At 39.5% G+C, this 22,285-nt stretch overlaps 2 protein-coding genes across 3 annotated transcripts; one reads left to right on the top strand and one right to left on the bottom strand.

The window, feature by feature from the left end:
- The first annotated feature begins 13,923 nt into the window (after positions 1–13,923).
- MST1 (mercaptopyruvate sulfurtransferase 1) lies at positions 13,924–17,240 on the top strand. 2 transcript variants are annotated; one of them, XM_079008857.1, is made up of 11 exons: positions 13,924–14,292; positions 14,614–14,862; positions 14,964–15,026; positions 15,103–15,227; positions 15,422–15,584; positions 15,687–15,746; positions 15,852–15,910; positions 16,012–16,093; positions 16,292–16,355; positions 16,731–16,798; positions 16,898–17,240. In XM_079008857.1, the coding sequence occupies exons 1-11, from the start codon at positions 14,194–14,196 to the stop codon at positions 17,009–17,011; spliced, it is 1,146 nt and encodes a 381-aa protein (XP_078864983.1). In that variant the 5' UTR covers positions 13,924–14,193; the 3' UTR covers positions 17,012–17,240. The 2 variants fall into 2 exon arrangements, with proteins under 2 accessions (XP_078864983.1, XP_078864984.1); XM_079008858.1 differs by having other exon boundaries at positions 14,054–14,292; positions 14,617–14,862.
- Positions 17,241–18,391: 1,151 nt separating this feature from the next.
- LOC145061021 (phosphoglycerate kinase, cytosolic) lies at positions 18,392–20,853 on the bottom strand. Its single transcript, XM_079008383.1, has 7 exons — positions 20,720–20,853; positions 20,353–20,586; positions 19,909–19,986; positions 19,558–19,818; positions 19,170–19,487; positions 18,921–19,079; positions 18,392–18,819 (listed from the first exon to the last, which is right to left on the bottom strand). Exons 2-7 carry the CDS (start codon positions 20,545–20,547, stop codon positions 18,625–18,627), a joined length of 1,206 nt encoding a protein of 401 aa, XP_078864509.1. The 5' UTR covers positions 20,548–20,586; positions 20,720–20,853; the 3' UTR covers positions 18,392–18,624.
- Between the last annotated feature and the right edge of the window lie 1,432 nt (positions 20,854–22,285).

The following is a 22,285-nucleotide window of genomic DNA, read 5'->3' as shown; positions in this document are numbered from 1 at the left end:
TCATTTCTTTTCTGAATACATGTCAAAGCTAGTGGGAGCATAAGTGTTATGCTTATATGATAATAATCATCATGATAGTGGGATCATAAGTGTTATGCTTGTATGATTATTATGGCGAGTATTGCAAGTTAGCAATATTAATTATAGAAAAACAAAGATTCAATTTGCAAAGTTGCATGGGTTGAAAAGTTGTTTAATATAATTAAGGTAGAGAATATTATGCTTCATTTCAAAATCTAAAGCTTAGATTGAGAAATTTTAACATTTTCAGTCAAAGGATACATTGTGTGTTCTTAAAATTCGATTATGATTACGGCATCCCTCTTCATAGTTCGAATTGTGAGAACATGACACATAAAATATTATGGCAAAAGATTGGTAAAGTATCATATCTTTATGTAAGACATTATGCATCGTGTCCCATACGCTTCGGGTATAGGATCGATTGCAAATGCTATAATATTTACCATTCTAAAAAATTTCAAATGTCTAGCACATTAAGAGGGAAAAAGGACTAGAATGGATTTTGACTAAAATTATTAAACAACTATCAAAGGACGATCCAAAGTTCGATGAGGATTGGTCGCTTGTGAGTAGTTGGAAGTATGGTATTGGATGGACCATATCGACATTATTATGAATAGATAAGATTCTATTAAGAATGAGCTGTCATATGGCAAATGTGGAAATGTTTTCATACTGGGAGTTGGATATTGAGATTCTGTGTCTAGATTAGAAAACTTTATGCAAGAAGGATGTTCAAAGGAATGTACTTTGAATGTGAGACTTCACGTCTATGGAATTGTCTTGTAACAATTTCTAAGAAAGTACTTTGTAATTTCATTAGCCAAGTCTTGGTGACTTTTGTGCTATGACTTTACGAAAGGATCGTTGCGTAAAATGTTAGAATCTAGCATATTCTAGTAGTGGAAGAACCTTGTGTTCTTACACTAATAATGGGGATTGAGGAATTGTGAAATGAGAATCATTGGAAAAGTTTTCAATTGTTCTATTTCACAAAGCATGGACCATAGGAAACAAAGTGTGCATTCTTAGAGCATGGGACAATTGTTGTTGTAATTCAAGTAATGAGTTGATTATTCGAAACATTAAATGATAAATAATGAGTGATCAATATGGTGGATAAATAGAAGTGTTTTATTTACTCTCACAAGTTTGGGGCCATATAGGATTAAGTATTATTGTCATGTTTCAGTTTGCATGTTTTGACTTCCAGAATAACTAGGTTATTCAAAACATCCACAGTCGGTCATACGTTGGGAGTAGGTATGAATAAAGACTGTCAAGAATCTGTCTGTAGATTGTCTGAAGTGTTTAGACATGGCACAAGTTTGCTGCAAAGTTCATGAGTGCTTTGATAAGATTAGAGTATTGGATTAAACCCACGCTCACTTGGATCACTTCATGGTTTTATCACGAGTGATTAGTGAGACGTTAATATTGTATATTCTTGAAACCGAGACATGTGAGTTGTTATTTGTTGGTCGGTTACACATTGATAATAAGTAAACGCACCAGTAACTTGGTGTCATAAAACTTATTGTTGTGTGTGATTCGATCAGTAAATGCAAGCGAGCATTTGAGTCGAAGTTTATCCATTCCTTTTACCCAAAGTGGGATAAAAGTGATATATGTGGGCCTCTCGATGATTTAGTGATGACACCTAAGCGCTTGGCCAAGCCGGGACTAAGTTGATGTGTTCAATTGTAGTCTCTTATCAGTCGTCATAAATCAGAAGTCGGGAAACAGTATAGAGAGAATGATTAAAATTCATGTCTTATGTCTATACGATATCTTGAGAATGGAGAAATATATGATCCCTTATCTAGAGGACACGCTATCTGATAAGATCAGAGTTGACAGCGGCTTTTGAAAGCTATGATTGCTGATCAGGTTCTGAAGTCATACGGAAAATAGTTATTAGACTTATCCAAGTGGGAGACTGTTGGATTAGTGTCTAAGTCCATAACTATTTTGGTATGTACTTGACCCGATTATGAGCATGGTCCTTTTAGGTTGCCTACACCATAGCAATATGTAGGGTGATTTAAGGAGAGAAGGGTTTAAATATGATTTATTAATGTATTATGAGAATAATATATTAAAGGAGAAATCATATTGTTTAATTAATATTAGTCAAGAATTAATTGATAATTAATTTTGTGGCTAAAAGAGATTAATTAAATTTAGGGGACTGGACTGCAATTATTGGATAATTGAGTTGTTGGGCTAAGGAATGCTAAAGGAATAAGGGGTGAACGAAATTATGATGGAAGCCCATCATATTTTCGTCCATGGCCTTATCCAGAAAGTTCCATGGGCTGCTTAGAGTTTAAGCTGTCCATTAGGGTTTTGACTGAAACCCTAGCAGCCCACACAAGTATATAAAGGACCCCTTAGGCTCCAAAAACGTGGATAACTGATTCTCTAGGGTTTCTAGTCGTTTTTGGGCAGCCTCCTTTCTTCTCCTCTTCATCCAAGTTGCACATGGTGTTTGTGACTCCATTAGAGGTGCAGCACTTGAGGCACTAAGCTTTCTAAGGCCAATCCAAGCAAGGAATTGATTGTTATTGCTATATAACAATCAAAGGTAATTCTCTAAACCCTAATTCAGTTTATAATATGTTAGATCTAAGTTTATTAGTCTTGGATTCAAAGCATGTACAATAGAGAAACCTAGATCCAAGCATTAGGGTTTGTATGAGCACATAGGATTGTTCTTATGCCTAAAACCCATCAAACTCTCCCGGTCAAAGTCAACTTACAGTTGACCTTACTCGCCGAGTTGGGCCGCCAACTCGCCGAGTCCCTACTCTCACTTCTCAACCCTGTTCGCTGCTACTCGTCGAGTATGGCATCAACTCGACGGGTTTCCTTTCGATTCTAGAACTCAGGCTATCTGCATCCGACTTGTCGAGTTGTATGAACAACTCGACAAGTTGTTCTTGACCTAAGAAGGTTGCCTTGGACTCGCCGAGTTGTATGAACAGCTCATCGAGTCCCTCCATTACTGAGTCTGACCCCGACTCACTGAGTCCATTCCACTACTCACTGGTCCCCACTCGGAATCACTCAAAAAGGGGAAAAATCGGGGACTCGCGGCTCGACTCGCTGAGTCCGAAGAACGACTCGCCGATTCGCATGCATGCAGTTACTATAAACTCGATTCTGCTTGAATCCAGCGCATATAACTTGTAGATCTGGGCTCCTTAGGCTTGATTAACACGTAAAGATTCTATATTTACGTGCCCATAAGCATCCATGAAGATTAAAAGGCTCAAAAAAGCATAATAAAGGCTAGATCTAGGGTTCTCATGCAAAGCAACTTCAAAAAGGCAATAGACCAGGGCTCTACCACTCCTAAATGAACAGATCTAGGGATATCTCGACCCATCAAGGCATCCATACAACTATAAAGCTTGGAAAATACATTAAACTAACCTTAGAGGTGTTCCAATGGAGGTTTTAAGCACAAAACAGAATGATTCCGAGAAATACCTCAATGAACTCTGATTTTGACCTTGGATCTTTGCTCTACACCTCTTCTTTTTGGTCCTTTCTTCTTTTTCTTCTTCAAACCTTCAAGAATCCACACAAAACACTTTAATCAAACAAGGAATGGTTTAGGGTTGCTCACAGGCTCTCTGAGGGTGAAGGAGGCGAGTATGGGGCACATATCATTGCTTAAATAGTGAGCAAACCCGGGGATTTAGGGTTTCTTCCAGACAGGCGGACTCGCCGAGTCCCGAATATGGACTCGTCGAGTCGCCGACTTACACGTACTCGAAATCCCGTCTCTACTCGACGAGTCGGGCTATAGACTCGCTGAGTCCCTCCGGAAAACTTCTAAATAAATAAACATGAAAACAACATACCAGAGACAGGACGTTACAATTCTCCCCCACTTGACTCATACTTCGTCCTCGAAGTCTGCTACGGCTGAATCTGCAAACAACTCCGGGTAGTGCTCTCTCATCTCCTCCTCAGCCTCCCACGTCCACTCAGCCCCCTTATGGTGCTGCCACTGCACCTTCACTAACTCAACCACCTTGTTCCTCAAGATCTTCGTCTTCCGATCCAAGATCGCTATCGGCCTCTCAATATAATTCAGGCCGCTATCGATCTGAATGTCCTCCAGGGGCACCACCGCTGACTCGTCCACCAAACACTTCCTCAATTGGGAGACATGGAAAGTGTTGTGAATCTGGCTAAGCTCCGCCAGAAGATCTAACCGATACGCAACCCGTCCAACCCGGGCCAAAATCCTAAAAGGACCAATGAACCTGGGGCCTAACTTGACCCTCTTCCGGAACCTGATGACACCCTTCCAGGGTGAGACCTTCAGGAGGACCATATCGCCCACCTGGAACTCCAAGTCTGAACGCCTCCTGTCGACGTATCTCTTCTGCCGACTCTGCGCAGTCTGCAGTCTACTACGAACCTGCTGAATCAACTCGGTCGTCTTGAGCACCACTTCGGTGCTCCCAATGACTCGCTGACCGACCTCGCCCCAACAAATCGGGGTCCTGACTTCCTCCCATAGAGCATCTCGAAGGGAGGTCGATCAATACTCGCATGGTAACTGTTGTTATACGAAAATTCCGCTAACGGAAGATACGTATCCCAACTGCCACCGAAGTCTAGGACACATGCCCGGAGCATGTCCTCGAGAGTCTGAATCGTCCTCTCGCTCTGCCCGTCCATCTGAGGGTGGAAAGTGGTGCTGAAATGGAGACGAGTACCTATCTCGTCGTGAAACCGCTTCCAAAATCTAGATGTAAAACGGACGTCTCGGTCTGACACCACCGATACCGACACTCCATGACGTGCCACTACCTCCCGCACATAGATGTCGGCTAACTTTTCCGTCGATATGCTCTCCTGGATCGGTATAAAATGAGCACTCTTCGTCAATCGATCCACTATTACCCAAATCGAGTCTACCCCACGTGCGGTCCTGGGAAGCTTGGTGATAAAATCCATGGTGATGTCCTCCCATTTCCACATGGGAATGTCTAACGGCCGAATCTTGTCGTGAGGCCTCTGGTGTTCTGCCTTGACCTTCCTGCAGGTCAGGCACCTCTCTACATACCAGGCGACATCCCACTTCATGCAAGGCCACCAGTAATCGGGTCGAAGATCTCTATACATCTTCGTCGCCCCTGAGTGGATAGAAAATCGAGACTTATGAGCCTCGTCCATCAGCACCTGGCGTACTCTGCCCCAGTACGGTACCCACACTCTCCCATGAAGAGTCAACAACCCTCGACTATCATAATCAAACGAAGCTACTCGGCCCACTATCCTCTCGCACTTCTGCCTTTCCTCCTTGAGGCCCTCAACTTGTGCCTCTCTGATCCGCTCCAACAACGGAGTAATCACCGTCATCCTCAGACATAAGTCTCTGATGGGGGCTGCTGTCGCCTGGCGGCTTAGGGCGTCGGCCACTATGTTGGCCTTCCCTGGATGGTAAAGGATCTCACAATCATAATCCTTCAGCACATCCAACCACCGTCTCTGCCTCATGTTTAGATTCGGCTGATCCATAAGGTACCTTAAGCTCTTATGATCCGTGTAAATGGTAGAACGGACCCCATAGAGGTAATGTCTCCAAATCTTAAGGGCAAACACCACCGCCCCCAACTCTAAATCATGGGTAGGATAGTTAGCCTCGTGAGGCTTCAACTATCTCGAGGCGTAAGCTATCACATGGCCTCGCTGCATCAATACTGCTCCCATACCTATGATTGAGGCATCACAATAGACTACAAATTCCTCTACTCCCTCTGGCAGGGTAAGGATCGGAGCCTCGCACAATCTCTGCCTGAGGGTCTCAAACGCCGCCTGCTGCTCAGGCCCCTAACGAAACACCACCGACTTCTTGGTCAGTCGGGTGAGCGGTACTACTATCTTGGAGAAATCCTGAATGAATCTCCTGTAATACCCTGCCAAACCTAGGAAGCTGCGAATCTCGGATGGAGACTTCAGGACCTCCCACTGCATCACGGCCTCTATCTTGGCCGGATCTACCTAAATACCCTTCTGGTTGACGAGGTGACCAAGGAAATGCACCTCACGCAACCAGAACTCGCACTTGGAGAACTTCGCGAAAAGTCTCTCCTTCCTCAAAACTTCTAGCACCTCCCTCAGGTGCTCCTCATGTTGCTCCTGAGTCTTGGAATACACCAAGATATCATCTATGAATACTATCACAGACTGATCCAGCATCGGTCTGCATACGTGATTCATGAGATCCATGAACGCGGCTGGAGCATTAGTGAGCCCAAAAGGCATCACCACGAACTCGAAATGACCATAGTGGGTCCTAAAAGCAGTCTTCTGCACATCTTCGCCTCTGACCCGCATCTGGTGATATCCGGAGCGTAAATTGATCTTGGAGAACCAAGATGCCCCCTGAAGTTGATCAAACAAATCGTCTATCCTCGAGAGGGGGTAACGGTTCTTCACCGTTACCTTATTCAACTCCCGGTAGTCTATACACATACGGTGCGACCCATCCTTCTCTTTCACAAACAGGATCAGCGCTCCCCAAGGTGAACTACTCGGCCGAATAAAACCCTTGTCTAGCAGCTCTGGCAGCTGCGTAGACAACTCCTGCATCTCAGGGGGAGCTAACCGGTACGGTGCCTTAGCTATCGGAGCCGCACCAGGAATTAGGTCGATCCCGAACTCGACCTGTCTCTCAGGAGGTATTCCCGGTAAATCCTCTGGAAATACATCCGAGAAGTCTCGCACCACCGGAACATCGTCAACTGTCGTCTTGCCCTTCTCCCGGGCTTCCAAGACATAAGCTACATAACCGGCGCAACTCTACTGAAAATAACGCCTCGCTCTCGCCGCTGAACACATAACTGGTCCGCGTTGTAGCCTCTCTCCCTGAATCACTAACTTTCCCCCACTGGGAGTGCCAACCCTCACTAATTGCAGCTCACAATCTATCACCGCCCCCATTGGGGCTCAACCAATCCATGCCCACTATAACTTTATTCCCTCGCAGGGGAATAGGGACCAAATCCACCGGAAACTGCTCGTCGAACAACTGAAGAGAACATCCTCTGTGCACCCTAGCGAACCTCACGGTCCTGTCGTCTGCTATCTCAACCTCTAGTGGACACTCCAGCTCCCCTGGAGCTCTACTAAATCTCTTGCTAAGCGCTAGCGATACAAACGATCGGGTAGCCCCCGAATCAAATAATATTGTAGCAGAAATGCCGTTCACAGAGAACGACCCTATACAAAACATATAACCATAAGCAATAATCAATAATAAATATAGAGATGAAGGGAAGATACATACCCGTCACCACATCAGGAGTCGATCGCGCCTCCTCTGTTGTCATCTGAAAAGCTCTACTCTTCGCCACTGGCGCCTCAGCTCGGCCCTGACGGCCATCTGTAATCCTAAAGGTAGCAGGGGTAGGTGCCGCCACCTTCCCCGCTGCAGCTAAAATCAGACACTGGGACTTTTTATGTCCCCTCTGATTGCACTGAAAGCAAATCAGATCTGATGTCGCAATGGCGGTAGCAGGGGCTGTACAATCTCTGCTCAAATGCCCAGTCCGACCACACTTGTAGCAGCCGGAGCTCCTTGCCTTGCACACCCCTTCGTGCAATCTCCCACACTTGCCACATCGACCGTGGCTCTGATGACTCCTGGATCTGTGATCTGAAACCTTGGGCTTTTTGCCCGAACTACCTGTACCCGAAACCGCCTCCGGCTTCCTCTTCCGTTCCATCTCAAGGTCAATCTCCCTCTCCTGAGCCCTAGCAATCATGTCATCCAGCGTTTTACAGCTGGACCGGCTCACAAACTGGCGAATATCACTCCGTAGCATCTCATGATAACGGGCCTTCTTCATTTCCTCGTCAGCTGCATATTGAGGAACGAGAAGAGTCCTCTCCCTGAACTTGGCGGTGATCTCCGCCACGGTCTCTGTAGTCTGGGTGAGGTCCTGAAACTCCCTGGCTAACTGTTGCACCTCAATAACCGGTGCAAACTCTGCCCTGAATTTGGTAGAGAAATTAGCCCAGGTCATGACATCTAACGCTACATCATCTCCAATGGCATGTCCAACCTCCTCCCACCAATCCCGTGCCCTGTCCTTCAGAAGACAGGACGCCAATCTGACCTTGTCCCCCTCGGGACACCTGCTCGAACAGAATGCGTTGGCCACATCCGCCAACCATCTAGTACTCGCTATGGGGTCCCGCGCCCCGTGGTAGTCTGGAGCTCCACATGCCCGGAACTCCCTGAAAGTAAGCGTGCGCGACCCCATCATGGCCGCCACCTCAGCACGAAAGGTGCCTAACTTCTCCTCCATCAACTCTAGTATACCCTCCTTGATCGAACCAAAGATCACTGGAGTCTGCTCAAGAATGATACGAGTGACTTCTGAAGTGAAGAACTCTCTGGTCTGCTCATCCAACTGTTTGGCTCCTGAGCCTGATCCCGATCCTCCTCCGGCACCTGAACTGACACCTGCTGGTCTAGAGCGTAAAACCACCATTCTGAAAACACATTACGATAAATGTCAGAAACATTGATATTTCTCGAGGGATCACTACTAATACAGACCCTCCGGTTTCATCTCGGCCTTCCTTGATTCGAGTACAGATCCTCTGCTTCCAGTAGTATGGGCCCCTACTACCTTCCACATCTATCCGTACTTTCCTCAAGAACTGCCTCGACTCCACCCGACCACTACTACTGCTGCTGATCTCTACTACACTCATCCTAGGCTTGCCCTAGGGAAATATCTGACTCAATCCTTACCAGTCCTCAGCTGCTGAAGGCCTCCTTGTGATGCCAATTAGTCATTACATGAATTTCATCACATGTGGCAAGGCTCAGATAATCCTTTGAGTATAGAACTCGTCCCCACAACGGTTAGACTCAAACAAGAGCTACGCAGTAGGGCCAAATCCAACACTCTGAGATTATTCAACGCCGTTCACATGTGATGTGGCGCATTCACCTAACGGCTAACTCCCATCATTCAGAGTCCCACAAAGCACAAAGCAAGTAGCATTCGGACACGGAACTACTCAAGCAATTCTATCCTCGTAATGAGAAACTGTACTAGCATACAATGCTAAGCTCGTGCTATCATGCATAACCTAAACAAGCTATCCTACTGTTGTCTACTTGGTGCTAACATGCAATTGTCATAAAGCTGGAACACACAAAGCAGGCACATAAGGCATCCTCCCAGATCCTTAGTCCTATACTAGCATATTGTTCTACTGAAACTGAAACAATTAATCATAATATAAACTTGTATGGGTAATTTGGGAGTACTTACTTGAGCTCGGCTGATCGCATGCACCACACCCTTATCTTGTTTTCAAAACTCTTTTCTTTCTAAGCGCTTTTCAAAAAAAAATTCTTTTGAAAATCTTTTTATCTTTCCCTTAGTTTGAGTTCAGACACACCCGAGAGTGTATCCGAATCCCTCAAACCAAGGCTCTGATACCAACTTGTAACATCCCAAAATACAACTCAAAAAAAATTGTTTTAATAATAATAAAAATCATATGATGAACGTCATATCATAAAACCATACGTCAAATATCTCAAACCATAATAAAATGTCGTGATACAACTGTATCAAATCAAACTAATTATCAAAACAATCTCCCAAGACAAAAACTGAAGTGGTGGTGTGTGCAATGCCATCATCCCGAGCTCTTCCCTTTACTTGCGGAAGTACCTGAAACCAAAACTGAAACTGTAAGCACGAAGCTTAGTGAGCTCCCCTAAATTACCACATACCATACAAACATATAACAATTACTAGGCCTTGTCCACTGCATCGGACCGAAGTCCGGAAACTGCATCGGACCGAAGTCCGGAACTAACCAGGGCCTTGCCCTCTGCATCGGACCGAAGTCCGGAACTACTGAGGCCCTGCCTCCTGCATCGGACCGAAGTCCGAAACTGACTGCATCGGACAGAAGTCCGAAACTACTGAACATAGCATAGCATAAACATATCAACTAACACAACAACATATACTGCATACTGCTTCGGGCCATAACCCGGAACACATAACATGCAAACCTGTCTGAGCCACGAAGGCATCAAACATACTAACTACTGCATCAGACCGAGGTCCGGAAACTATTACTAATTGAACGGGCCGACATTATGGCCTTAGACCCGTTCCTACTGGAAGGGAACTCACCTCGTGAACTGGCTGCTGAGTGTATGGCTCTGGAAGCTATCTGCTGCTGCTCCGGTATCTCCCCGTCTATAATTCCACAAACACACTCAATCAAATACTAATAACTGTATTGGGGTAAAATGACTCTTTTACCCCTGGCCAAAGTCAACTCTCCCGGTCAAAGTCAACTTACAAGTGACCTGACTCGCCGAGTTGGGCCGCCAACTCGCCGAGTCCCTACTCTCACTTCTCAACCCTGTTCGCTGCTACTCGTCGAGTATGGCATCAACTCAACGAGTTTTCTTTCGATTCTAGAACTCAGGCTATCTGCATCCGACTCGCCGAGTTGTATGAACAACTCGACGAGTTGTTCTTGAACTAAGAAGGTTGCCTTGGACTCGCCGAGTTGTATGAACAGCTCGTCGAGTCCCTCCATTACTGAGTCTGACCCCAGCTCACTGAGTCCATTCCACTACTCACTGGTCCCCACTCGGAATCACTAAAAAAGGGGAAAATCGAGGACTCGCGGCTCGACTCGCCGAGTCCGAAGAACGACTCGCCGAGTCGCATGCATGCAGTTACCATAAACTCGATTCTGCTTGAATCCAGCGCATATAACTTGTAGATCTGGGCTCCTTAGGCTCGATTAACACGTAAAGATTCTATCTTTACGTGCCCATAAGCATCCATGAAGATTAAAAGGCTCAAAAAAACATAATAAAGGCTAGATCTAGGGTTCTCATGCAAAGCAACTTCAAAAAGGCAATAGATAAGGGCTCTACAACTCCTAAATGAACAGATCTAGGGATATCTCGACCCATCAAGGCATCCATACAACTATAAAGCTTGGAAAATACATTAAACTAGCCTTAGAGGTGTTCCAATGGAGGTTTTAAGCACAAAACATAATGATTCCGAGAAATACCTCAATGAACTCTGATTTTGACCTTGAATCTTTGCTCTACACCTCTTCTTTTTGGTCCTTTCTTCTTTTTCTTCTTCAAACCTTCAAGAATCCACACAAAACACTTTAATCAAACAAGGAATGGTTTAGGGTTGCTCACAGGCTCTCTGAGGGTGAAGGAGGCGAGTTTGGGGCACATATCATTGCTTAAATAGTGAGCAAACCCGAGGATTTAGGGTTTCTTCCAGACAGGCGGACTCGCCGAGTCCCGAATATGGACTCGTCGAGTCGCCGACTTACACGTACTCGAAATCCCGTCTCTACTTGACGAGTCGGGCTATAGACTCGCCGAGTCCCTCCGGAAAACTTCTAAATAAATAAACATGAAAACAACATACCAGAGATGGGACGTTACAGAAACAGTAGACCATTAGCACGAAAGATTACTTTTCGATCTAAAACAGCAGTCAACGGCGTTGACCGTAGTCAACCATAAGTTGACTACTATTTTGTGGGCTATTTTTGACTAAGTGGTATTTTTTGGCTATTTTTTGATAAGTAATTAAAAAAAGGCTAGATTTATAATTACCCCACTTTTTATTTGGTGAGTTATCCATTGAAAAACTTATTGAAAGTGGTCGTTCATCTTTCATAAAATGATTACTTTAGTTTAAATAAATAAAAAAAGTCTAGAAATTTATATGAATATGTATTTTTGCCACGAAGACAAAAAAAAAACTCGTAAATTTTAGCTATGAATTCGTTAAAAAAAATCATGATATTCATTTTATTTTTGTGAGGTTGGAAAATCTTTCGATTGAATAAAAAAATATTTATGAAAACAAAATTTGTTAGAAGAAGTAAAACATTTTGGGAGATGTGGATGATATCTATCTACCCGAGTTCTAATCTGGTTATTGCTTTTTTGTTTTTGTGGTCATGAAGGTTTATTTGCCGTGAGTACATTCTTTTCAAAAAAAAAAAAAAAAACTATATTATCATTTGTTTATATTTTTCTATTTATTTTATCTACCTATTTGTTTATATTTTTCTATTTATTTTATCTACCTAATGTTGTGACTTTTCATATATTGCGATTCGCAGTTAAAAATAGGAAGTATTTTGTAAAACAAAAAATCTAAAATTTACAACCTTTTAAACAATTTATATGGTTATTTTGTTATAAAATATTAAAAGATAGCTATATCCATATATGATATTTTATTAAATGACTGAAAGATATCTGTTTTTTTGTTTCTATTACCATCAATGGGCACAAGAGTATAAGGAACCTAAAAATAATTGATGTTAGAAATAATTTAATTTGTAGAAATAAGTCTAAGAAGATAAGAGTTGACATAAACAAAGAATAAAAGTATTATTTTTCATAATATTTTATGGATAAAATATATAAGATATAAAAGACATTTATCTTTTTAGATAAAGTCCACCATATTTTGTATCAATTAAGCCTTTTATACTTTTGTGTTGTTTTATTGGAAATTAGTAATTTATATCTATAAGAAAAGTATTGGAAAGTAGGTCATTAAAGATCTTTTTTTTCCTAAACGTAATAAAATGAAGATATTGTCACTGAACACCGTCTTGACTATTTATCTAATATTTGTTTTTCTCTTTGTCTTTATGATTTTGTTTTGTTTTGTTGTATATAAGTTTTTTATCTATTTGAATTAGAGGTTAGAGCTTGTTCTTTCATCCTGTATTTGTTTACTTTGTAATAGATAGGTTGTTTTCATCTCTAGGCTGTCAAAAGGATATTTTTATTTTCATAGGTGGGACATTCCAACGTGTAATTATATTAATTATTTATATTAATAGAACTTTATCTGAGATACCGCCATCCGTTAGAAAAAAAAAATACTCCAAGAACACAAACATATTTTTACGATTTGAATAATTTAAGTTACATAATTAGTTATAATGAGACGTGTTTTTGTTATAGAATATTAGGTGTTTTGTGTACCTAACAAAATTTTGTTGTTTAATAATAAGTTATATACTAAGGGCATCCGTTATACCCTTTACTAACTATTATAATGATGGGTGTCAACTCAGCATCACATTCAATATGACACAATTGGCTGATATAATAAGTCTACTAGGTGTAAGACCCATGTATTACATAGGTTAATTAAAAAAAATTAATATAAATATATAAATATTTAAGAACTTTAGATTTACAAGAAAATAAAAAAAATAATAAATTATTAAAATTGATTTTTTTTTCTTTTAAATTTAAATAAATAAACAAAATAAACTAATGAGCTTTAATTTGAGAATTTTGAAATAAAAAGGTAAGTCCTTTAATGAAATTGATATATTTATTGTAATTTTTACATTAAAATATTGTGTAGAATTTATTAAAATAGAAAAACCAATAAAATAATATATGGAAAAGAAATTTATTCAAAATAACTACAAAATGACATTTGCCAAATTGAATGGGAGTGTAACATGTGACAAAAAAAACTTTCATTTATCAGACTCTAACATTATGTCTATATATGACAAAATTACCCGATTGAAATGCAATGTTATAATGAAACCAAAAAACAATAAGTTACCAATTATATAAATATAAATTTAATAACATATTGATTACATTATAAATAATCCAAAATCAAATTAAGTACTATTTGTTTGTCATAATATTGGTTGTAACGACATTAACCGAGAAAAGACATCATAACATCTCATCATATGATCGGATACATATTAATTTTAGTATTTTTATTTTTAAATCATTAATCCTATATCAAAGTGAATAACAAGTTAATACAAAGAACTAAGTGACCGTTCCTATAGTTTACTCTAAAAAGAAAGAATCGTAACAAAAACTCAAAAATACAGGGGCCAGGTTGCAAACCCTTTTCTTCATCATCAATTCATCATCATACCAAAAACAAGTCTGCTTTGGGTGGAGTGGCGAGATAAAGAGTGAAACACCGCTGCTACGTTGATCATCAACTGTTTGATCAACCGATTACAAAAGGGGCTTCTCAATTTCGCATTCCGCTTGTTCATATATGGTGTTTATAGAATCTTCTCTCGGTTTCTGATCAAATGGCATCCGCCTTTCTTTCAAGAACTCTCTTTGCACATCGTTTCGTCTCGTCTTTCGCCTTCAACCAAAAACCCCAAAAATTAGCGCCCCTTTTCTTCGTAAGTATCCGCTTTTGATCATATTAACATATCCGAATTTAGTTATTTGCTCTGTTGATTTGTCTTCCGCTTGTAATTATTGCTGGTAGGTTGGGAATCATTTCATATCAGTAGTTAATTGGATTTTTTTTTTCTAATTCAATCGGCGATAGTTGTCGATTGTCTCATAACATAATCCAATCTTCTTCTAATAGGTTGGATTTCGTACCATTTTTTTGGTAAATTAGATGGAAAATGTTTAATCCATCACTTTTTGAATGCAAACTTAGTAGGTTCGTAACCATTGCAGTTACCTCATGTAGCTATTTTCTTCATTTTCAGAAGAAACCCCTTCATTCGTGGGCTTTCCCATCTCAATCGGTGTACAGGAGGCAGACCTTAGTTCGTAGTGACATGGCTTCCACCATGGTTGGATCTACCTCTCCTTTCTCAACACAGTCCATGTCAACTTCTGAGCCTGTTGTTTCAGTTGACTGGCTTCATGCCAATCTTCGTGAGCCTGATATGAAGGTACTGGATGCATCCTGGTACATGCCTGATGAACAAAGAAATCCACTTCAAGAGTATCAAGTACGTATTTTGATCTCTGAACTTCTGTATGTGGCATTTTATCAAACACTTGTAAGATACTAAGATCACTTGCTAATATTGTTCAAACGGGGTCTCAACAGGTTGCACACATTCCTGGTGCTCTTTTCTTTGATGTAGATGGGATATCTGATCGCACTACTAATGTGAGACACTTATCTTTCAATCCTTTTCTGTGTTTTCTTTTGAAGTAAAACTGAAAATATGGAACCTTTAATTCAGCTGCCACACATGTTGCCATCTGAAGAAGCATTTGCTGCTGCTGTTTCTGCTCTTGGTATTGAAAACAAAGATGGAGTTGTTGTTTATGATGGTAAGGGGATCTTCAGTGCTGCTCGTGTCTGGTGGTAAGTTTCATTTCCTTAAAACTACGAGGGCATTTTTGTCTTTTACACATTGATCCACCAAACACAGTACAACATGTTCTGTTCTGAGTTATGAGTTATGACATGTCATGCCACGTGTAACAAATGGGGCCTACCTTACCTGCTATGGGTTAGGGCTTATGTCATCATGCTGATGTCATCATAAAATTGTATAGGATGTTTCGAGTTTTTGGACATGATAGAGTATGGGTGTTAGATGGAGGCCTTCCTATGTGGAGAGCTTCAGGTTTTGATGTTGAATCGAGTGCTTCAAGTGATGCTATATTGAAAGCTAGTGCTGCCAGCGAGGCAATAGAAAAAGTATACCATGGCCAAGCTGTAAGTCCATAAATTTCACATAATATATTTATATAAACCAAGTTTATATAATTTTTTTCTGTATCAAAGTTATTAGGAATTGATCTCTTTTTTTTTTGGCAGGTTGGTCCAGTTACATTTCAAACAAAATATCAACCACATCTTGTATGGACACTTGAACAGGTTTGTTGGATTAAATTTGTTGTTTTTTTTTTTTTTTTGTAAATTCATTTCAGTTTGTTTTTTGGGCCCATTTTATGATGTATTTGTTGTTATTGATTGTTTTAGGTTAAAAAGAACACAGAAGACCAAACACATCAACATGTAGATGCTCGGTCAAAGGCCAGGTATAAAAAAATGTCAAATTTAATGATTTTTAATTATATATTATGAACTTTAATGGTGTTTTTTTTTTTTTTTTTTTTTTTTAATTTTGATTTGTTTTCAGGTTTGATGGAGTTGCAGCTGAGCCTAGAAAAGGAATAAGAAGTGGCCATGTGCCTGGGAGCAAGTGCATTCCTTTTGCTCAGGTAATCATGAATTGTCTATAAATCACAGTAAAAATCAATAAGGGCAAATTTGTAAAAAGTTAGGATTAATGGGGAAAAGTGAAATCCTCCTTTTCCTGACTTCCTTTTTTTTATCAAGGCGTTCTCTCTGTATTAAGTAAAAACGAAACACATATATAAAAAGACTATGTTTTTATAAATGTTTCTTGATTCTTACAGATGTTGGACAGCTCACAGACACTACTATCAGCAGACCAACTTAAGAAAAAGTTTGAACAAGAGGGTAAATTCGTCAATTTCAAAATTATACTTCTTTTGTTACTGAATTCTTAAACCATTAAGTCATTTTGTCCAGATTAAGTAAAATAGAAACAACCATGTATAGCAATTCTATAATAAGTGCTTAACCCATTAAGCACATAAGTAAAAAAGAAACAACCCCTTATATGGATTCGACTCATTTTGAATAATGAATTAACCACTTTACCCCTGTTATGATTGCATTCCATTTGAACTTTAATAAAAAAGTTAATAAAAAAGTAAGTCTTGCAGTAAATTTGGGACATTTAGAGGACAAGATAGATTATTTTCTTGAAATAATTTTTTTTTTAAAAAAAAGGATCTTTTTTCATTGATGACTTGAAAATTACTGTTACAGGAATCTCATTGGAGGGACCGGTTATGGCTTCATGTGGCACTGGAGTTACCGCATGCATTCTTGCATTGGTGAGATATTCTATTTTGATTTTTTTTTCTTTGGATTTGAACAATAAAACAAAAATGGCATTTTGTATATTTTTACAAAAAATGATTTTGTAATTGTAGGGACTCCATCGACTTGGGAAGACAGATGTTCCTGTTTATGATGGATCTTGGACAGAATGGGGAGCACAAGAAGATACTCCTGTTGCAACTTCAACTCCAACTCCAACATCTTGATCTTAACAAACAACAATTTTATGGGCACATGTGAACAAGCACAAACATGGAGATTGTGCATCATAAACATATGGACTTTGTATTTCAACTGTTTGATTTGGTGGGTGGATTCTTTTCGATTTTATGCAACTAAAAAGTCAGTGTATTTCGGTGCCTATGTGTCTGACTTAGGCAACAAAATTGTATTTTCATGTTGAGTATCAATTTGGTTGATGGATTAGGGTTTGAATTGCACATAAGTAGAGGGTTTTGATCATGAGTTGGTGGATCGAAATATTGGATGGATTAGCTTGTTTGATTATGCAATTCAAACTCCGAGATGTTATGTTAAACACGAATAAAGGTTGAATTTTGATTTGAGGTCCTAATTTGTGTGATATGAGTCTAATGTAACCTTCAAGTTGTTTGTATGGTGTAAATTAAACCAAATAAGATGTCTAGGTGGTCTAGGGGTGATCAAACACTTTAAAAGGAGTTGGCATGCGTTCAAATATTATAGCATAGGTTGCAATCTTGGAGTGACTTGTTGCAAATGCATGTAATATAACAAATGTTGGACATGTTTCAAATTTGACCACATAAGATGGATGCTACGCAGTGAACATGTAGTAGAACGATCAAAGGTGTAAGATACAATAAATAAATAAAAAGGTTGATGCGTGTCATTGATATGTCAAATGTGTTGATGGATATCCTTAGAGATGCAACCAACACAAGTGGCTTTGGGTGCAATGGTTAGTGCTTCAAGTGGAAGGTTGGTCAAGAAGGGGATGACTCAGTGTTGATATGGAAGAGGAGCATGGGATAGCACTTCCTTGAGCTAATATTAATATGTTGGTGTGTTCTCTTGTCACCATACTTCATTCAATTATCCTATTTTCAAAGTAACATGTTATGAGATCGTTCATTGCATGTCAATACAAATAACGCATGTCCTCATTTTTTGACCAATAACATTGACTTCACTTTTATATTTTCTTTTATGCTAAATGTTATCAATATATTATGTTATCATTTTTTCAATTTTGACAATTGATTATAGTTTTCACTAAGCCACTATATCTTGTTTTTTTAAACAATTTTGACACCAATTATCATGTCATATCTGGCAACCGAAGAAAATGATCAAAATTGAACGAAGAAAAAACAATGTTCGAATTTGTAAAAAGAAAAACTAAAAAACTAGATGTGTTTTGTGACATTTAACCCCAAATTTCCCATCTTTCATATTTTAAGTTTTTATTTGTTTTAAGAATAACTAGAAAAATTATCAAAATTACCTTTACGTTAATCGAATGTTGAAAAAGCCTTTTCAAAACTTTATGAAAATAAAACAAAACTATAAAGCAACATAATCTACCAAGACAAGACACATCATCAAATCACCAATACAACGTGTCATTCATATAAGGGAAAATGATTCCAACTCAAGAACCATATGAATACTCAAAAAAACAAAGGCCACAATATGTTCACACACACCTTCACATGACCTTTTTATTAACTTCTACTCTAAACTTAAAACCGTCAAAAAACCGCAAAAGTTGGTTTCCATTATGACATTTTTCTGACCCTGGTTCAAAACACCAAAAACAAGATCAAAAGACAGGGGCTCAAGCGTCATTCAAGGCGAGCACACCTGGAAGTGTTTTTCCTTCTAGAAGCTCCAAGCTGGCACCGCCACCTGTCGAGATGTGGCTCATCTTGTCAGCTAGCCCAGCCTTCTCCACTGCTGCAACCGAATCACCACCTCCAATGATGGTTGTCACCCCCTTTCCACTAAGCTCCGCCAGTTTCTTTGCAATAGCCTGGAAACAAAACAAATATAACCCATTTAGATTATGCATTGCATTTGTTTATTAAGGGTATTTTAGTAATTTCACTAGTGTATGTATGTATGTATGTGTACCTCTGTTCCTGCAGCAAACTTCTCAAACTCAAACACACCCATAGGTCCATTCCAGATAACAGTTTGAGTAGTATCCAAAGTTTCACTGAATGACTTAATGGAATCTGGACCAATGTCTAATCCCATCCAGCCATCAGGAATACTATTGGCTGGAACAATCTGTAATGGAGCAAATATATATAATAAGGAAAGGGCAATATGGGGAAAAAGAAAATAAAAGAAAAGAAAAGAAAAGGGAAAAAAGAAAACCTTGCTGTTGGCATCTGCAGCAAACTTGTCAGCAATTACAACATCAGTAGGGAGTAACAGAGACACCCCTTTAGCCTTGGCATTTTCAAGAAGTGATTTTGCAAGATCGAGTTTATCTTCTTCCACAAGTGAAGATCCAACTTTGAGGCCTTGAGCTTTATAGAAAGTGAAGATCATACCTCCACCAAGAATAAGGACATTAACCTTCTTTAACAATGACTCGATCACACCGATTTTACTTGATACCTTTGATCCTCCAACAATGGCAGCAAATGGCTTCTTGGGATTGGATACAGCTCCAACTAGGTAGTCAAGCTCCTGAAAACACAAACTTATGTAAATAGATTGCCAATTGACTACACTTAATCAAGATTAAGAAATGACAGACCTTTTGCATGAGGAATCCAGCAACAGAAGGTTTCAAGTACTTTGTGACACCTTCTGTGGATGCATGTGCTCTATGTGCAGTGCCAAATGCATCATTAACATACAGGTCTGCTAGTGATGCAAGCTTCTTTGCAAATTCAGGATCGTTCTTTTCTTCCTCCTTATAGAATCTGACATTTTCAAGAAGCAAAACACCCCTCTCTGGGAGCTCAGCCACCAGTTTCTCAACTTCTGGACCTATGCAATCACTTGCCATCTTGACCTGTTACAAGGTGCAAAGAGAGCATTTCAGAAAAGAGTTGAATTAGATGATGAGAGGTGTGTATAAATGAAGATGCATGGAGAAACTAACCTCGATTTCAAGGAGCTCGGAGAGTCTAGGCACAAGTGGCTTCAGGCTGTATTTTGGTGTAACACCCTTTGGACGTCCCTGTAAATACGTTCACAACAAACAAAAGAACATACAGCATTAAACCCCCCTTACAAACAGTTCAAAGCCTAAGAGGTAGCTATTGGTTAATTAAGCTTATGAGGTCCCAAATCTGAATCTTCCTTCTTAGGCACCCCTTAGATCAACTAAAAGAAAGTGATTAGCATCTTTATTGCGATCAAAGAATGAGCAAAACGGATTCAAAAACCACATCTTAGTCACGTTATTATATACGTGAGATTTAACTGCTATGGATGAAGATTACAGAAGAAACTTATCCATATACATGTGATTTGGAGATAGATTGCAACACGTATATCAGAAACAAACATACGACCCAAATCAAATGAGGAACAGAACACATACCAGGTGAGAAGAGAGGATGATTCTGGCGCCATTGGACATCAAATATTTGATAGTAGGGACGGCGGCGCGGATACGTGTGTCATCGGTGATCTTAAAATTGTCATCCAAGGGTACATTAAGATCAGCCCTAACAAACACCTTCTTCCCCTTCAGATCTCCTTCCTTCAAACTGCTTACGCTCTTCTTTGTCGCCATTTCTCACAAACAAAAACGATTACTTAGATCTTAGCTTCCCTGTCAAAATCCCCAAAAAAAAATAATCAAAACACATATTACGATCAGAAACAAAAACAATTCAAATCATTGATATGCATCATGGATTGAGAAAGATCTGAAGAATCGATCGATCGGATTAGATCAGACTTACGATGATTTTGAGGTTGTGAGATCGAGAGAAAAGAATCAACTGGATCGATGCTTTTTTTATGCTTTTATGAGCGACCGTGTTCTTCTTTTATGGTATTCTTTTCTAGAATGTGTATGGACCACAAGGAAAAAAAGGCCGGTTTGGGCGTCACGGGTTGAATTACTTCAGCTTTCATGGGGTGGGCCGAAACATGCCATGTTGAGTTGACTACTTGACCGGGTGTTATTTTTTGTTTATGTTTTTATTAGTATAAGTATGTTTCATCAAATGTAACTATTATAATTCTTGTGATACTAATATTATTTTTGTAATACGTTGACATGATATGAGATGTGCTTTAGAAATAAGTAGACAGTTTTTTGGTTCAACTCATTTTTTTATAAACAACCAACCATATATTAAAAAATAATAAAAGCATTAGCAAGGAATGAGAGTAAAAAAAAACAATTATATAAAATTTAAAAGATATTGTAACCAATTAACCCAATTTAAAATATAATTTTTATTTTATTAAAATACCAGAGGAACAAGAACTCTCTAATCGAGTAAAAAATGTCATTTTTCTTAACTTCCAACTGTACTAAATCGAGACATACACAATAACATCTATTATAGTCTTTTTCTTCTTCAAGTTCATGGCCAAGTTATCATTGCACCGAATCAAACTCTATATGTTGAATATCCAACCACTTGAACACCGCATTCCAAGTTTTGTCTGTCATCTCACATTAACAAAATATGATTTAATTGTCCCGCCTCTATCAAAGAAATAGGACACAAAATGGACGAAGCATTTATCCCTCGAGATACAATGTTATATCTAATAGAGTAATAGGAATTATGTACAAAAGAACGCGACATAACATAATATTTACCTTTCTAGGAACAAAAAGTTTTCACCCCGTTTCACTTCCCGCTATTGGAAGAATAATATAATCAGTTTATCTTCTTGTATTACTAATCGTAAAGCATCAATTCTCATCGATCTTCAACCACCATCTGTCCTCCTAAAATGATAAAGACACGCCTGTCACACCCCCGAACCAGACGGCGGATACGTCCAGGGGATTGTGCATGACTTCATCCATGTAGTATCATCACATAATATATAATCGAAACATAACATCATCATCACATGAAACATCCCAAAAATACTAGCCAAAAATTTTGTTTGAAAAACAATATCAAAACCCATAATCATCCATAATCAAATGGAAACCCAGTGACAAGTATCGTAAAATCTCATATCAAATATTATATCAAAACTTAATGAGAAAAATATCAGAGTCTCAATCAATCCCAGACTGAAAGCTGTGGTGTGTGTCATGCGATCATCTCGAGCCCTTCCCTTTGCTATAAGAAGTACCTGAAACCAAAACTGAAAACTGTAAGCACGAAGCTTAGTGAGCTCCCCCAAGATTGTCGTTCCTCTCACCAGGTTGACCCGGAAGGGTGTTACTTTTACTTGGGGGCCCGAGCAGCAGGCCTCATCTGAGACCCTTCGCCAAAGATTGTGTGAAGCCCTAGTGTTAGCCTTTCCCGAGGGAGTGTAGGACTTTGTAGTTT

The sequence above is a fragment of the Lactuca serriola genome, chromosome 7, assembly GCF_051521515.1.
Source record: "Lactuca serriola cultivar US96UC23 chromosome 7, Lser_US96UC23_V15, whole genome shotgun sequence".
In the NCBI taxonomy this organism is placed as follows: Eukaryota; Viridiplantae; Streptophyta; class Magnoliopsida; order Asterales; family Asteraceae; genus Lactuca; species Lactuca serriola.
Note: the sequence above shows the minus strand (reverse complement) of the source record. Positions and strands in the feature narration are given on the sequence as shown.

What these genes read in the sequence shown, in the direction of transcription:
- MST1 (XM_079008857.1), top strand. Translation starts at nt 14,194, where the DNA reads ATGGCATCCGCCTTTCTTTCAAGAACTCTCTTTGCACATCGTTTCGTC. An exon ending in TATCTGATCGCACTACTAAT is followed by an intron (nt 15,027 to 15,102) that starts GTGAGACACTTA and finishes CCTTTAATTCAG; the next exon opens with CTGCCACACATGTTGCCATC. An exon ending in CCGCATGCATTCTTGCATTG is followed by an intron (nt 16,799 to 16,897) that starts GTGAGATATTCT and finishes TTGTAATTGTAG; the next exon opens with GGACTCCATCGACTTGGGAA.
- LOC145061021 (XM_079008383.1), bottom strand. Translation starts at nt 20,547, where the DNA reads ATGGCGACAAAGAAGAGCGTAAGCAGTTTGAAGGAAGGAGATCTGAAG. An exon ending in CCGAGCTCCTTGAAATCGAG is followed by an intron (nt 19,819 to 19,908) that starts GTTAGTTTCTCC and finishes ACCTTGTAACAG; the next exon opens with GTCAAGATGGCAAGTGATTG. An exon ending in CTGGATTCCTCATGCAAAAG is followed by an intron (nt 19,488 to 19,557) that starts GTCTGTCATTTC and finishes TTGTGTTTTCAG; the next exon opens with GAGCTTGACTACCTAGTTGG.